We start from the raw sequence: 15,911 nt of genomic DNA, 5'->3' as shown, positions 1-15,911 counted from the left end.
TATATAGCTGGTTCTTACCACTGGCTATATAGATAGTTGTTTTCTGTTTTGTTAATCATTAAGGATCTGTAAAACTCAAGTTAGACTTGAGATTTTTGTAAAGAAGCAATAAGAAATCTGATGTTCTGTGTCTGAGACAGGTAATATGATTTGTGAACTTTAGCATTGTTTTTACTCTACTCTGAGAAGTGTATATTTATATGTATGTTGATGCTCCTCATATCCAGTCAATATCAAAATAAACTGTGTATCAATATTCAGACCAACCTTCAATATCATCCACTCTAAGTCTGATTATTATTTGGTTTGGCTTAGATTTAGGTACTCAAAATTAAGGCATAATGGAACAGTTTTTTCAGAGTATCACTTGAGTAAATAACACTCAATATAGTCTTTGATTTTAAAGATTTCATACAGCGGAAAAGAGTATTTGGAGGCCTCTTTACTGATTGAATGGTATCAGCAAAATTAGAGTGATACTGTTGTATTGGAAGATGCCTTACATGATTTAACATCAGTAGCATTATTATCTTTAAATAATATGCCTTGAATGTTAATCGTTTCATTTGAGAGAGATGCATTATTTTTTAAGATTATTTATTTATTTATTTATTTATTTATTTATTTGAGCACAAGCAGGGGGAAAAGTAGAGGGAGAGGGAGAAGCAGGTTCCCCACTAAGCAGGGAGCCCGATGTGGGGCTTGATCCTAGGACCCCGTGATCATGACCTGAGCCAAATGCAGACACTTAACCAACTAAGCCACCCAGGTGCACTGAGAGAGAGATGCATTATTTTGCTAGAGTTTTATATGCTTGTTTTCGCCTTTGCAAAAGTAAATTTTCTAAATTGTGAAGGTTTTAGAAAAAGACCAGAAGCAACTTCCTGAACACTTAGGAATGACTTTAGTAACAAAGCAGCATAAACTAGAAAAATCTACAATACAGTGTTAACATATAAAGCCTGGTATTGTGGTGTCTGATTTTGTTAGCCAGCCTAACTAATACTGTACATTTAGGAGACGACATTCATTCACAGGTCATTTCTCTATAACCTAAATCAGGATGAGGAGGCATTGGGGAAGGGTCTTTTGCTTTGAATCTGCCTACTCATATATTCTATCACTTATTATCCCTCTTAAACCTATCCTCACCCCACCTCCCTTGCATCCATTAATTTATTCATTATTTACTGAGTTTCATGGTTAAGAAAACACAGAGCTCATTTGTAGAATTATTCACATGTGAACTTTGTTTGGCTTCTTCACTCTGAAAGTCGTATTTTCCAGGAATTGATTCACTTAGAAATGATGTTGAAACTTTACGCGTTTTAGATTCACTTTTCTAGCCAGATCTTCTGGCCTCTTGGGACAACAGAATGTTGCCTCCTTGTTTTAGAAAAATGTACAATAAGATTAACCATTAATTGGCTTTTATTAACTAATTAATTCAAGATGTATAATTCAGTTAAAATTTTCTTTTGAAAACTTTTTAGAATTTTAGGTCACTCTGAAACATTCTTGCTTAAGAATAGTTTATAAGACAGGTATGAGAGTTAATAGTGATTCAAATAGGGATAAAGAAGAGATAAGAAAATAGATTAAAATAAAATATTGCATTGGTAATTCCATGAAATTTTGCATAGTTCTCCAGGGAAGATATATCTGTTTCCCAACCAACAGAAAATAAGAAGGAAGAAGGAAATTTTGCATGGAGGCTTGGAATTAAACAGAAGCTGCCAGAAAGTCCCTAATAGACTTTTCGAAAACATCGTTTCCTAAATCTTAAGTAAAGAAGTAAAATTGCTTAGGCAAAGTACATTATAGCTTTGTCTTATCTAGTTTAGGTCTGTGTTTGACAGCTGCTGGAATGACAGTAAACATCACATCCTGAACCAATTGAAGGAAGGGGAACTGTATTTGAAAATTGGTGAAATGCAGTAATCCTCAACCAGTATCATCAGTTTGTTAATAAAAGATGTATGTCCAAGTCACAGTTTTTCCAGGGTTTTGTGATATTTTCATTAGTCATATCCCTCATGTGTATAGTAATGCCCATTTCATTATAAAATTTGGTGATAAGTTTAGATTGTTAGACGAAGTAGCATGAATATTAAGTCAGATCACATCATCTTAGAATAACACATAAGTGATTACATAGAATTGTTAGTGGAAACAATTCAGGATAAAAAGTGCAGGACAGTTCGGAGCTCCTGTGCAGACTGCACGTCTGTCTGAAATCAGGTTTAAAAAGTGGCCCTGTCTCCAGCTGACTCGTTTTGTCATACTGAGTCACAGGATTAACCCTTGACATGTTCCTTTAAAAAAAAAAAAAAAAGGCAAAGATTAAACAACTGCATTCACTAGCGCAGCACTTGATCCATCTATATGCCTTTTTTTCCCTGTAATATGATTCTTCTTAAGAAGAAAAATTGTGCTGCAGCTGTTGCATAGATTAAATTAGAATTTTTTCAAAAAATATTTTTGAGGAAGAGAAAAAAGACATCATGAAAGATCATTTGTAATTGTGATAAAGAAAATGACAGTCTATGTCAGCCACTTGTTTTTTCAGGGTAAGGCCAACTTCAAAAAAATATTTGGGGATAACAAAAGACCTTGCCATAACACACAAGTAGACTCTGGGAACATTTTATTTAGATTACCACCGTTTTCTTGATGATTTACTGTGTTTGAAAAATTAGTTTAATATCATAAATATGTAGATCTATCTAAGTTTCTGCTTCTACCTTCAATTTCAGCAGTAGTGTATACCAAGTGAATATGTTGTGTACTGGGGAAGAGGAAGGTGTCTTAAATACAACTGTATGGATTTTGTATCTCTGCTTTTGAAAGTAGGAATGAAAAGGAGAAGCAAGAGCTTTTAATTAACTCTGTTTAGAAACTATTATGTTTCACATTCAGGTTTCAGCTTTAATAGCAAACTTCTCCAGTTGCTTAATAAATTACTTTAGAACAGTAAAAGATTATAGTGTCTGACTTTACTCTGAACTTTTTTTTGCCTGAATATTATTTATTCATTTCAGAGTACCATATAGTTGTCTCTAAAATAAAGAACTGATGATGAAATACTAAAAATTTCATCTGCTTTAATAGCAAAGATTGTATAGTTGGGTTTACATTATATTGTTTATCAGACAAAATAGTACTCTTTTCTGGCAAGCCCCAGAGAAATTAGCCTTATTATAAGTGGATTTTGTTGTTGTTACCAATGTATAAAAGTTGTCTCAAGTTGGAGGAAGAAAATGTTCAAGTATTATCAGTGCTTGTGGCTTCCCTCTTTTCCCCATTCCTCCTCAATTTCTGTTCAAAAGTGAATTTTTAATTTTTTGTTATTAAGAGAAAAAGGAAATTTTATTTTAGATGATTGATTTCCCTTCCTTTTTTTTTTTTTTTTAAGACTAGCTGTTCTGTCAGAGAACGACTATATCTATGAAAGAGTAAAATTTACTTGAATGGTTTTAAGGCTTGGCATTGTTAATTGTAAATCAAAGCTTTTTACACAGTTCTCTAAGGATTGAAATGGGTCTTTGTGGTCTCTCAGGAGGGGAGGAAGTTACAAACCACTCTGCAGACTGGCATTTTAATAGTCTGCTGTACAGTGATGTTCTTTTGCAGCTGCTGCTTAGTCTTTTCTGTATCTGGAGAATGTGGGGAGGTTTTATTGTTACTCCGATACCATCAGCTTTTAAACATTGTGAAGTTAGCTGGCCTCATTGTCTGATTTGGTTTTATTACTATAATTTGATCAGTATGTTTCATAAGAATGAGTTGAGTTTTTTATTTTTTGCCCTCTTATTGAATGTTTCTGGAATATTTTTTAGAAGACCTCTGCTTCAGAAAGGTACCTTAAAAAAAGGTGATGTGCCCCTTTTTGCAGCTTGTTAGTTCTCCTCTGATTGGCAAAGTTTTGTTAGAAGCTACAAGGCACGGGGAGAAGAGAGAGTAATACAAAGAGGTTTTGATGAGGGGAAAGGAGAGAAATGTTTCTATTTTGTTTCTCTGGGTTAGAATCCAGACAAATGCAAAGACAAATTGAAAAATTTTTAAATAACAAAGTAATATGTGGGAAAAATATGTATTTGCAGATTGTGCCTAAAACCTTTTGACTTATAAGAATAGTAAAATGTTTAAGTCGATGAGACATTTATTCCTACATCTTATTTTTCCTTTTTGAGAAATCTGAGCAATAACATAAAATATGAATATAAAAAATATTGTTTAAGAGCAGTAATAAACTTGGAAGAAAGACATCTAAGAAACCTTTTTTAGTTTATCGGCTGTAGTACACATCTTATCTGTTATACATACCAGCCTTCCATACTTTTATATAAGGGAAAACAAAACTACTACTATTTATAAGGGATAATAAAACTACTGTATTTAACTACTGAATTGCTTTTACATATTAAATGGTCTAGAAGATTGTAGTCCATTATAAACTTTAAATTGGTGTTGTGAATGAAAAATTTAAGGACATCTATAACTGAAAATCTGTACTAATAGGTTTGTTTTTAAAAACATTTATTTTCAAGATAATTTTTTTGTTTTTATAATGAACTTTTTCTTGAAATGTGCTCCATTTAACATTTTTTTCAATATGATATTTGTAACTTAAAAAAAAAATCATGATTTGTTCTAGCTGGTTAAGAGGTACTTACGTGACTGGTCCGCTTTCTCCCGGAAGTGATTTTGTACGACTTAACTGTCTAGATCCTTCTTGTTACACATGATTCAGTGTTTCCAATTCCTGATAGCTTGATCATGTGTTTATCAAAGTTGGAAGCAACTTTAGACCAGGCCAGATGGTAACGTTGCTAGAGGTGTAGCAAGCTGGGTTTTCCTGCCACCTGTACTCTAATTAAAACTAAAAACAGATTAAGAGATGTCAGTTTGCCTTTCTTTGAGAGAGAGGTATATATATATCATATATATGACCAAATTAACAATTTGGGGGGATATTTATTTCTAGGACACTATATTTCTTCATTATTTAGCATTCCTAAGTGACTGGTATTTTTTTTAAATACCCAAATTTTGTCTTACTGGTATCCTCCACGAATGCAAGGACTTGATTGAAATTGAAAGAGGTTACTTACAGCATAAACCCTCCCTCTCTGCTCTGTGAGTTGGTTCAGTCCTATTTTGCATAAGTTCCTTTTGAGTAGATCCATGTGTGGATGCATAGTGCTGAAGACTTAACTCTGTTTGGCTGTGTGGATGTATGTCTTGGAGAGAAGCTGTGTGCGTTAGCTGCAAACTAACCTTTTCAAAATCAACATGTATTGTGCTTATCCTGTCCCTGGAATGGGCAGCAATTCTTTGATGTATTACTACAATGGGAAAACGGTAAGTCTTTTTCTTTGTTCATATAGCTTCAAACTGGCTTGTTTAATGGAAAACAGCGTAGATTAATTGCTTTTTACTAAAACCTGTGAGGTTTTATCATTTTCTGCAATACATTTGCATTGTGTATTTCTTTGTAAGTAGTGTCAGTGAAGTTGCCTCTGACACTGTTACTAAATAGTTGTTGGCTTTTATTTTTAAAATAGGATAGAAAATAAACCTGAATTTGTGAGTTACTATTTTTAATGCCTGATGTCTTTACTAGCAATGAGCTTGAAAGTACTTATTTTTCAATTTTTTTTAATACTGTAAACATATAATCTATATATAAAACACATACACTCACAGAGAGAGAGGATTGCTTGATGCTTTGTAGATAGAAGGGAAAGATGAAAGTCATCTTGGATATTCATAAAAATAACAAGTATGAAGCTCTGGGAATGATTAGAGAAGCAGTCAGCTAGTGAGGGCCGTATTTCCTGTTTGGAGTTTCAGGTCCAGAGCCTGACTTTACTGGGATACCATCTGTTTCCAATCAAAGCAGAATTTTGACCCTGTACAGATTCATAAAATAAATCACTGTTTTTCAAAGAATGCATTTAAACATTTTCCAAAGAATGTATTTCTGGTCAATTTATAGCACATGGTTAGATGTTTTAAAAATAATACCTTTCTGTGTTGCTAAGCATGACTTTTCTATTCTTCAATCACTTCGTATTATTCAGAATGTTTCTGCAAAAGAATCTTTAAGTCAGAGGATTTTGTATATTCTAAAAGTAACTTAACTGGAAGATTAGCAGTTACTTTTATAAGATCATTGATCAACATAGTAAAAATGTCCTAGTGAATTACAATCTTGGGTTTATGTCAGAAATTCAGTTTTCCTCCTCAGTCCTTATAAAAAAAATTTTTCCCTCAGGTGTCTTATTAAATATATATATGACTTTGGTGATTTTTGTTGTTGTTGTTTGGGAGTAAAGGCATTTTTAATGTTAATGTTTGAAGTTACAAAGAAAATACAATCACATTTTCCTAAAATAGGTGTAAAATCAGATATATTTGTTCCTTCCCTTTTCACCAGTTAAATCTTTCCCAGTAGCATGTGGTTCTAACCAGGGTACATGAGAACTAATGAAAGCACTTTTTCATTCTCTGACTGCTTTGGGAAGGCCTCTTTGGACTCTGTTAGCAATTGGTTGTTAACTTTAGGGTAAGCTTTTCTAATAGATGATTATCAAATCAAAATATTGGAAACCCATTAAAAACTATATGTTCACACTACGCATATAAGCAGAGCTTTGGAAAATGTGAGCGGTAGCTCTAGAATGTAAGTGAAATTACTTGATCTCTGTATAGCTTCCTTGCTAACTGTCTTTAAAGTGTGAAAATTCTTTTATGTCCAATTCTGAGTAAAATAGTCATTTTGAAGATTGTGTGTGTATGTGTCTGTGAGTTCAGTAAAATTAATTATACAGGACCTCTGAAGCAGAGAGCCTGTAACTCAAATTGAGTTTAGATTTTATTCTTTCAAGAGCACAGAACACTCTATTACAACATTTCTCTTTGTTCTACATTGGGTTGGGGGCAGGGGACAGCTTTGATTGTATTAAGTATTTCCAGACTTACGGTAGATGACATAGCTAGTATGATAGAGAAGTGTAGCCTGAAAATTGATAGCCTGTGCCTGATATAGGTCAAAGGTGACTTTTATGTTCTTGAAAAATGCACAAAGAGCTGATATATTGCTTAGTCCTCTGTATCATAAGGCCCTAGTCTTAATGTATTTTCTTATATATATTTTACTTTTACCACCTCTAGTTTCTTTTATTCTAACTCTTCAGGAAGAAAATGATGTAGTATATAATTACATTATCCAAAAACTATGTGAATGCCTCATTTTCCTATATATATTGGGGAATGTCTACATATCATGGTAAAAACTGACACTTTTAGAATTTCCAGTCTCTAAGTGAAATATACTTCCTTACTTCAGTTATGGAATATTTATATAATCTTCATAGGGAACAAGTTAAATTTAAGCTCACTCTTTAATCCTATCTTACATTTTATTTTAGATGATAGGGCAGATTAATAGTTTGAAATACTAACAAGTTCCCATTGATTTCATTTTTAAGATCCCATTGTGGGTATTAGGGAGCAAGAAATCCTAAGTGGTACTGGTCTTAAAGTACTTTCTCTTTTTTTCCGGTTTTTATTTTTAAATTTTCAAGTTGGTTTCATGCATTTAAGGGTGGTTGAGGTACTTTAACAATAAGACTGAAGAGTCTCTAGCAAAAAAAAAAAAAGATTAATGAGAGAATAGGCTTTCCATATTTTATTATTTAAGATTTTCTGATAGCAGTATATTGTTTGAGATATAAAGGCTTGAGCATCTATATGCAGAAAAGCCAAGATTTTAACCCTATTTTTCCCACTATTCATAACGAGAAGGGGTTAATGATCTGTATCATATGTAGCCTTTGTGTACTTGTATTCTATAATATACTATAAAATATTAATATGTGTTTATCATAAACAGGAAACTAAAAACCATTTGGAATATCAATTTTTTGAGATTTAAAAAATAGCAAGGAAAAATGAGTTTCTGAGCTCCTTATGTATAAAGAACTTGGCCTGCATTCAGTTTTCTCATTGATATGACTAAATTGTGTCCTTTATGCAGAAAGGTAGAAAGTCTTAGAGGTAAAGGAAGTAAAGTTTTGGGAGGAGAGGATTCCTATTTTCTTCACCTTGAGGATTCTGGAGTTTCGGCCTTCCTTTGATCTGATCAGCCTCCATTTTCTAGGCCTTGAAATGAAGATCCTACAGACTGTTCCAGGTATAAAAATTGTAGCAAGTACAGACATGATGCTCTTTTAATTGTATGAGGGGATTATTTTAATCTTATCAGAGACAACACAGAAATCCAAGTTTTGAAACTCAAGCTTAGAAATACATTTTTAATATTGAGCTTCTTTGGATGGAATCTGGGAAAGAAGAGACAGGAACTAACATGATTATAAGGGCTACTCTGTGTCAGGAGCTACACTGAGGGCTTTATGTTGACCTCATTTAACTCACAACCACTCTGTCATTTAGTTGTTACTGTCATTCTATTATAAATAAAGAAAATGAGGTTCAGGGAAGTTAAGTGATTTGCTCAAGCCCCAGCCAGTTAGTAAGTGCTGAGGTCAGAATTGAACCTAGATCTGTCTCCCAAGAACAGGTTTTCCTAAGGAGAAGTTAACTAGCCTTCATAGCAAAGGGCCAGACTTCATTTATCCTTACTATAATTTGTATCAAAATATACTACACTGGAAAGAAAATGTAACAGGAAAACACAAGGCCATTCTTATAAATACTTAATGTATTTTGCACCTGTAATAAGACTAATAGTTTTATGAATGCAAATTGATGTGGTCAGTCAAACAGATATTTATTACTTTCTGTTTAAGATGAAGAGCTTTAAACTAGGTTTGTTTAAAAACTCAGGAAATCAGACTAGCGGTGGTCTCCTCTTCTAATAGAACTCATAGTACTGAAAATTGGTTTAACCATGGTTTTGGCACCTGTCTGCCCATGTAGTTTGTATTTTCATAAGAATTAAGAATAGGAAGCAGCTAAAATTTTGTTGTAAATACATCTAAGCCTTGTGTTGCAAATAAACATTCTCACTTAATAAAAGCACAGAAACCAGCATGAAAGTATATAGAGCTACATTTCCGTTCCATTGGGGATTTATTGCTAATTAACATGAGAGAGGAAAGTACAAGTGAATTAATTCAAGTTTCCAGCTTGTCTGTAGGCCCAGTAGAGTTAAACCTAACATTTGTATGATGAGTAAAACAAGAATTAATTTAAGAATTCTATAAAGATACAATGCTAACGACATAGAATGACAAGGACTTTAACTTAAACCTACTTTGGTTTTTCTCCCCTTTATCAAACTGCCTAATATTGTATTCTAGACATAAGTCCAAGGATATTTTCCCCTTTAATTTGTGGACACAAATACCAATGAGTTTAAAACTATAGCTGTTGCCAGCAGAGTATCTCATCATTGGTCAGCTTTATTAATATTTTAGAAAGAAACTTATATCCCTTTCATGAATGTTCATGAATGTGTTGAAGAAAGAGATCAACATTCTCTATTGTTGGATCTAAATTTTTTTAAAATGTAGGCAGCTAAGGAGTGACATTCATTGGTTTGTTTACTATATTATCCTAGAATACAAGTTTCAAAACCAGTCCCTTAAAAATTCCATAGTTTATCTCTCGGGAAAAACTGTGGTCATTATGACAATGATAGCAATTATAAAAGGAGCAGGTGAAAAATGCCCAGTGATGTTAAGATTAATACAAATGTGCTTGACCTCCTAAGACATTTTTCTCACAATTGAAAACCGGTAATATCCAACTATGTTTGTTAGACAGCAGAACTAGTAATTTATTTTAAGCTGCTTTGTACTAAAAACTAGAATTTTGTTTTCTTATTGTTAGGAAATTTTACTTCATTTCATCCCTAAATATGTCTCTGAAAATTCTTGGGAAAAGACATTGATACTTTTATTTAGGAAACTTGAAAATAAAAACATGCATTTTTTTATCCCTTTTTTTAAAATTCCAGTTGTGTTTTTAGCAGGCTACTTAGGTAAAACGAATCCTTGACAGAGATGGCTTGTACGTCCTTGAGTTAGTCCTTGTACTTCAGACATTCTGTGTCATGATGCCTTTGGTTTTGATTCTTACTGAAACTGTCTAAACATTTTCCCTCTTAGGCTTGGAATTACCATAAAAACTCCAGTAGTAGATTGGACTTTCTGGCAAAGTGGCAAAAGTTCTATTTTTATGTAATAATAAAATACTAAAAACATTGAAATATTAAATGTTATCTAAATATTCTTAGATATTGGAAAATTCTTAAATTAGACTGTTTCATAGATTTGTTTAAAAATGTTAATGTCTTCCTTTGGGGTTCTATTTCTTTTAATTTTGATTAGAGAAGAAAGAAGGAAATTGGGAAGACCTAAATTTCAGAAACTTCAAAATTTTTCCATTTAGGTTAAAGATGCTTTGTATTTGAATTTATACGTTGGATCATTATTTATATGTAAATTAGTAGAAAAAATAGTAGAATAAATTAGTAGTATAATGATAATAAATTAGTAGAATAATGGACCCAAAATGATCAGAAAAATCAATAGGGAATTGTTTTTAGGAAATTTCTTGAATTTCTTCTAACACCTACCTAGCACCCTGCCTGAATCAATATAATTCTTAAAGCCAAATTTTTATTTATTCTTTTAAAAATTCAGAAATAGAAACTGTTGTTTGTATTATTGTGTGAGGAACTTGAATAGGTTAATCAGCGGTAACTAAAAAATAAATTCTTATAGTAATTACCTAGTTTTTCTTAATTTTTAAGTGTTGCTCTTTAAACATGCATATCTTAACATTATTGGCCCAGAGGTTTAATAGTTTTTAAAAAGATGGGCTTTGACTTAGGTTGTGGTTTTCTTTTTTCCCAGTGATCTAGACTTTTTTTTCCAGGTTTTTAGATACTCAGGTATGTCTTGTAAAATTCATATTGTTAATACAAAATATAGTTATATAAAAATAAGGTAAATTAAGTGGATGTTCCTATATATTATATTATACGTTTATTTTGAAATTGTGATGGTAGGGTAAATTAGCCAAATGTTTTGTCCTGTTATTTTGGTAAGTTGATAAAGACTGTACTGAAGGTGATTTGTCTTTTTATTTTAGACTTTTCACATATTGGATGTCCATGTTAGCATGTATTAAAGTGTTTAATGATACTTACTGGAATTTAAAGAAAACTGCTATTCAAATCATCTTGACAGTAGAGCTAATAGAAGCCTAAACATAATGAAATTTTGATAGAGATTACTGTGTTAGAGCATGTTCAGAAAAATGGATAAGCTCCTCCATCTTCCTTTTTTCCAAATCAGTTGACGATGTTCCTAAATTGTTTGACAGTTTAGGCTGATTTTGGTTTTCATAGGCTTTGGAGCTTATGAGAGTCCGAGAATATTTCTTTAAAAATAATTTATGTGATTCTAAACCGAGTAAGGAAAGATGATCTAAACCTATGTTGTTCAATATAGTAACCACTAGTCACATATGACTATTTTATTAAAGTAAAATTAAAAATTCAGTTCCTCAGCTGTGCTATTCATATTTCAAGTGTTCAGTAGTCACATGTAACCAGTGGCCACTCTGTTGTATAGAACAGATGTGGAACGTATTCATCAGCACAGAAACCTCTATTGGATAGTGTTCATCTAAAGCATTCCTCTCATTTTCTGTGGAAGGGTATCTTAATTAAGATTTATAGCTATTCTCACATACTAAGGAAAATTCCCAACTCATCTCCTCATCATTTGGGACATTTAAAAATATCAGCCACCACACAAGCTATGGATCTATTTTTAAAGGCATGGGGAGTGACATCGTCTTTTAACCCATCACTGGATGTGACAAAATTTAAAAAAACAAACAAAATGAAAAGGAAAACCTGTCTTTTTAGCAAAAGCTACTACTTCTTTGCATCTTTTCTCAAAAACTGTCAGAAAATCGTTATGGCTCCCTGCCTGACAGGGATGTTTCCAGTATTAATCACAGGAAGGATGCACTAAAATCAAGAACACAGTGCACAGTTCCAGCCTTCGAGCTAAACGGAGAATGATCTGCCTTGAATTTGGAGTTATCCATATGACTAAACTGAATCATCCAAGCAAGTAAAAAGGCATGTTTTTATTAACTTGACTCCCAGTTAGTTGAATGAGCTAAAACATCCCAAGGATAATTATGTAACCCCTGTAAAGAGTGATTATAAATATTCATCCCTGAAAATGCTCTGTCACTCTTTAAAAGTAAGTTTGGGTAGGATGAGATGAGGACATTAAAGATACTGATGTGGATTTGTTTCTGTTCAGCTAGACTTAACAGGGAGGTGTCTTAGATTTTCACTTATATTCACTCAAGTTGGAATAAATGGTATAGTTCTGTTCACCAGAAACTCAGAATTTCTCTCCTCACAATTCCTAGAGGATAAAGTGTAAGTGCTTGGGAAAGAAGACAGACAGTCCCATGGTAACAGTTGTGAGCCTGACATTCTGAAATGGAAATTAGAATTCTAAAGAAAATTTCTAAATATCAACCACATTCTATTGGAATATCTTAAATTACTTAATTGTACCTTTTTCTAAGATTTTATTTTTTTAAGTTACTCTCTAGACCCAAGGTGGGGCTCAAACTCACAACCCCAAGACCAAGAGTCACACACTGTACCAGCTGCAAGATGCCCCTCTATTTCTCTTTTAAATAGTTTGATTCCTGGTAGATTTTAATCATCTTAAAGCATATATATTCCTTTCTCTTAATTTTAAGATTGTTTGTTGTGATACAAAATCATACTTAAGATGTAAACGTATGATTAGATCATTAACTAGGAAAAAAACTGGCATCTATGTGCAGGTGATCAGATGACATAAGCAGTCTGGTTTTAATTTGTGGCCAGTACTGATTATAACTAAAAGAGACTTGCTCTTTTTGTGGAATTGGCTGACTATTTCCCTACATCTGGAGTTAATAAAGTCTTTGAGACCACATCAGTTGCGCTTTGCCGCAAGAACTCTTTGATCTGAAAAATTGAGACTGGCACAACTGCTGCTTCATAACATTGCATCTATGTTTTTGCAAGCTGTGGTTAAGATACCAAAAGTAAACTTATTTGGACGGTGTTAGAAATGCTATTAGGTGGGCCTCTTTGAGAATAACGTTTTTCAAAACATTTTTATTATGATTAAAAACTTTGAACGTATGTTAGTAAATAAATGATAAACTTAATAGCTGAGAGTTTTCACCATTTCCATTTATAAGGTCTATCTTTTAAGAGTCTGTTTATTCTTTTTCAGAGTCTGTTTATAAAGACTAACATTAAAAAACTTTACCTCTAAAATGAACCCTGTTTTTTCCCATACAGCTTAAAATTTTTACCTAGGAATAGGCCAGACTCTTCTGCTTTGGTGGTTTATCTTGGTTTCCTTGTTTTCCATGACAGCAATCATTAACCATTATCTGATCAGCATATTCTCCTTTATTTAACTCTGATTTGTAAATCAGTACAGTCAGGTTTATCCTTTATTTGCTTTTATAATTGCAAACATTTCGAATTTTCTAAAGTGTAAGTATATCATGTGGAATACAGTGAATTGAATGAGAATAAGGATAAGTAAATATAAACTGACAAATTATGCATGTAAATTGACAAATTATGTAGATTTTTTTTTTGTATGTGAGATGACACAACTCACATCTCAACTGGAGATGACAATGAGATGACAATCTCAACTGGAGATTTTTTTTCCATAAGTTTGGAGGCTTACATATTGTTTCAGTCTATAACCTAGATAGGATTAGAGAATTTTGTATTTCATACTTTGAGATCAGTGATGGTGTATTCAGTAAAGAAGCATTTGTGACAAAAAGCATATGTTCTAATGTTCTCTTCTAAATTTTATCTCATATGTATTTTCTTACTGGGTCTTTGGATTTACTTTCTTCTTTCTTGGATTTACTTTCTACTTACTATTCTTCATTGTAGTTTCAGCCTAGTTTGGAAAAATCTTTGTATAAAGGAGACAAAGGACATCTGGCTGTGGCTAAGTTTAGATACTGAAACTTGATTAAAAGAAAAAAAGTGCAAAATTCTTTCCTGAAAACTTTTCCTGCCCATCAGTCTATATAATACATTCCAAACACATTTGTATATACCCATTTATTTCGTTCTGACATTATCTTATGTAATAGCGCTAAACTAGAAAAATACATTTAATATGTGTAATGGGGAAGAAAACATATTTTATCTGCCATATTCCTTTATCTGGGGTCTTTCTGGGTAGTTCTTGGGAATCCATCATGTCTCAAACTTCTCAGGTACCACAGGTGTGTGGGATGTTAGAGGAAACTAACCTAAATGCCGGTCCACTGAAAAGAAACACCTGTGCTAGTATGAAGCTCACTAGTAAGAAGCGTAAAAATAGACTTTTTAATCTTTTATTTAGCACAAGTTGTATTTATAAGTAGGATTATGCGGACAAAAAACTGTAAGAAACACCATTCAAGAACTGAACAAGGGCAATATTTTGTAGAATAACAGCTCCTGCAAGAAAAACAGAAATGATCAAGATACTGTTTGCTAATACTTGGTGCTTACTGTGCTGAGCATGGTATATGTGTTATCTGATCCGATTTTCCCATCAACCCCCTGATGCAAGTACTGTTAGCACCATCTTTCCAATGAGGAAATTGAGTCTTGGAGGCTTGGGTAATTTGTCAAGAGTCTCCATAGTTAGTTAATGCCTCAGAGGAAGAATAAATGAATATAAAAAATAGTTTATGTAAAATAAAATTTTGGCTCACATTTTAATCTCAGTGTACGCTTCCTCAACTTTTTTATTAGTGCATAGACATGCTTAGGAGAAAAATACCAGACTATGTGAAAGGACATAAAGTAAATGTCTTCCTTCCCAATTCAAAGTCCAGAGGTGCAACTGTGCACTAAGTTTCTATGTATAATTCCAGAAATTTCCTGTGCTTATGATTTTTTACACATGCTCCCATAATTTTAACAAGGTAGCTACTTTCTTCCACTTAAGTGAATACTTAGGGTATGTATTTTAGAGTGACATTTAATAGATGTACCCTTATCTAACTAAACAAAAGAAACAGGTTTCCTACACTGTTCACAATAGGATACCTCTCCATTCTTCTGGCTCTTGCTTTACTTTTGCTTTTAGAGAGTGTGCATTACCTTAATTGTTTTTTATTTGTTTTCCTTCTTGATTTTAGTAATCATCATGAGAATGGACTTATCATGCTTTGATTATTAAGGTTATTTAGATGCCCATTTAGTTTTGTAGGGAAGTGGCAATGATGGCCATTTGCCAATTCAAAATGTTCATAGTTTGCTTATCTGAAGCAAGGGTTACCAAAGGAAATTAATACTCCTCTGACAAATTGAGTTTTCTTTTTTTTTTTTTTAAGATTTTATTTATTTTAGAGAGAGAGATAGAGCTCGCATTCACATGAGTAGGGATAGGGAGAGAGCAAGGAGAGAGAGAATCTCAAGCAAACTTTGCACTGAGTGCAGAACTGGTGCTGGGCTCAGTCCCATGATCCTGAGATCATGACCTGAGTGAAACCGGGAGTCAGACCTTCAACTGACTGAGCCACCCAGGCACCCCTAAATAAGATTTTTCTTAAAGCTATGCCAGACTTAAAAGTTTACTTGAAATTAAAATCCCTCAGCAGAATTTTGTTTTAATTTTGCTAATCCTACTAAGTTAAGCAAGTTTCTGAAAACTTGCTGTGTGCCTTTTGTGCTTATTCTTTAATAATAACAAAGTATAGTAACCTTTAATCTAACTCATTTTGATTTTGATAAAACTTGAAACAGTGAAAAGAATGAATTTTATGAACCCAAAATTTATTTCATCCTGTATTCAAAAGACACCTGTTTCCAC

The 15,911-nt window shown here is 32.8% G+C and overlaps 1 protein-coding gene across 6 annotated transcripts in view; it reads left to right on the top strand.

Moving 5' to 3' along the window:
* Positions 1–15,911, top strand: part of TCF12 (transcription factor 12) — a 381,460-nt gene that overhangs the window by 316,379 nt on the left and 49,170 nt on the right. The window contains exon 1 of one of the 6 annotated variants that reach the window (XM_032864867.1): positions 5,191–5,364. The exons of 4 other annotated variants lie outside the window; for them this stretch is intronic. In XM_032864867.1, coding sequence (XP_032720758.1) covers positions 5,296–5,364 — 69 coding nt within the window. In that variant the 5' untranslated portion in view covers positions 5,191–5,295. Of the gene's footprint in view, positions 1–5,190; positions 5,365–15,911 lie in introns of those variants that run through there. One more of the 6 variants, XM_032864868.1, reaches the window with a different exon arrangement.

This window comes from Lontra canadensis, unplaced genomic scaffold, assembly GCF_010015895.1.
Source record: "Lontra canadensis isolate GAN:19392208 unplaced genomic scaffold, GSC_riverotter_1.0 scaffold28, whole genome shotgun sequence".
Classification (NCBI taxonomy): domain Eukaryota; kingdom Metazoa; phylum Chordata; class Mammalia; order Carnivora; family Mustelidae; genus Lontra; species Lontra canadensis.
This window is presented reverse-complemented; position numbering and strand designations above follow the sequence as displayed.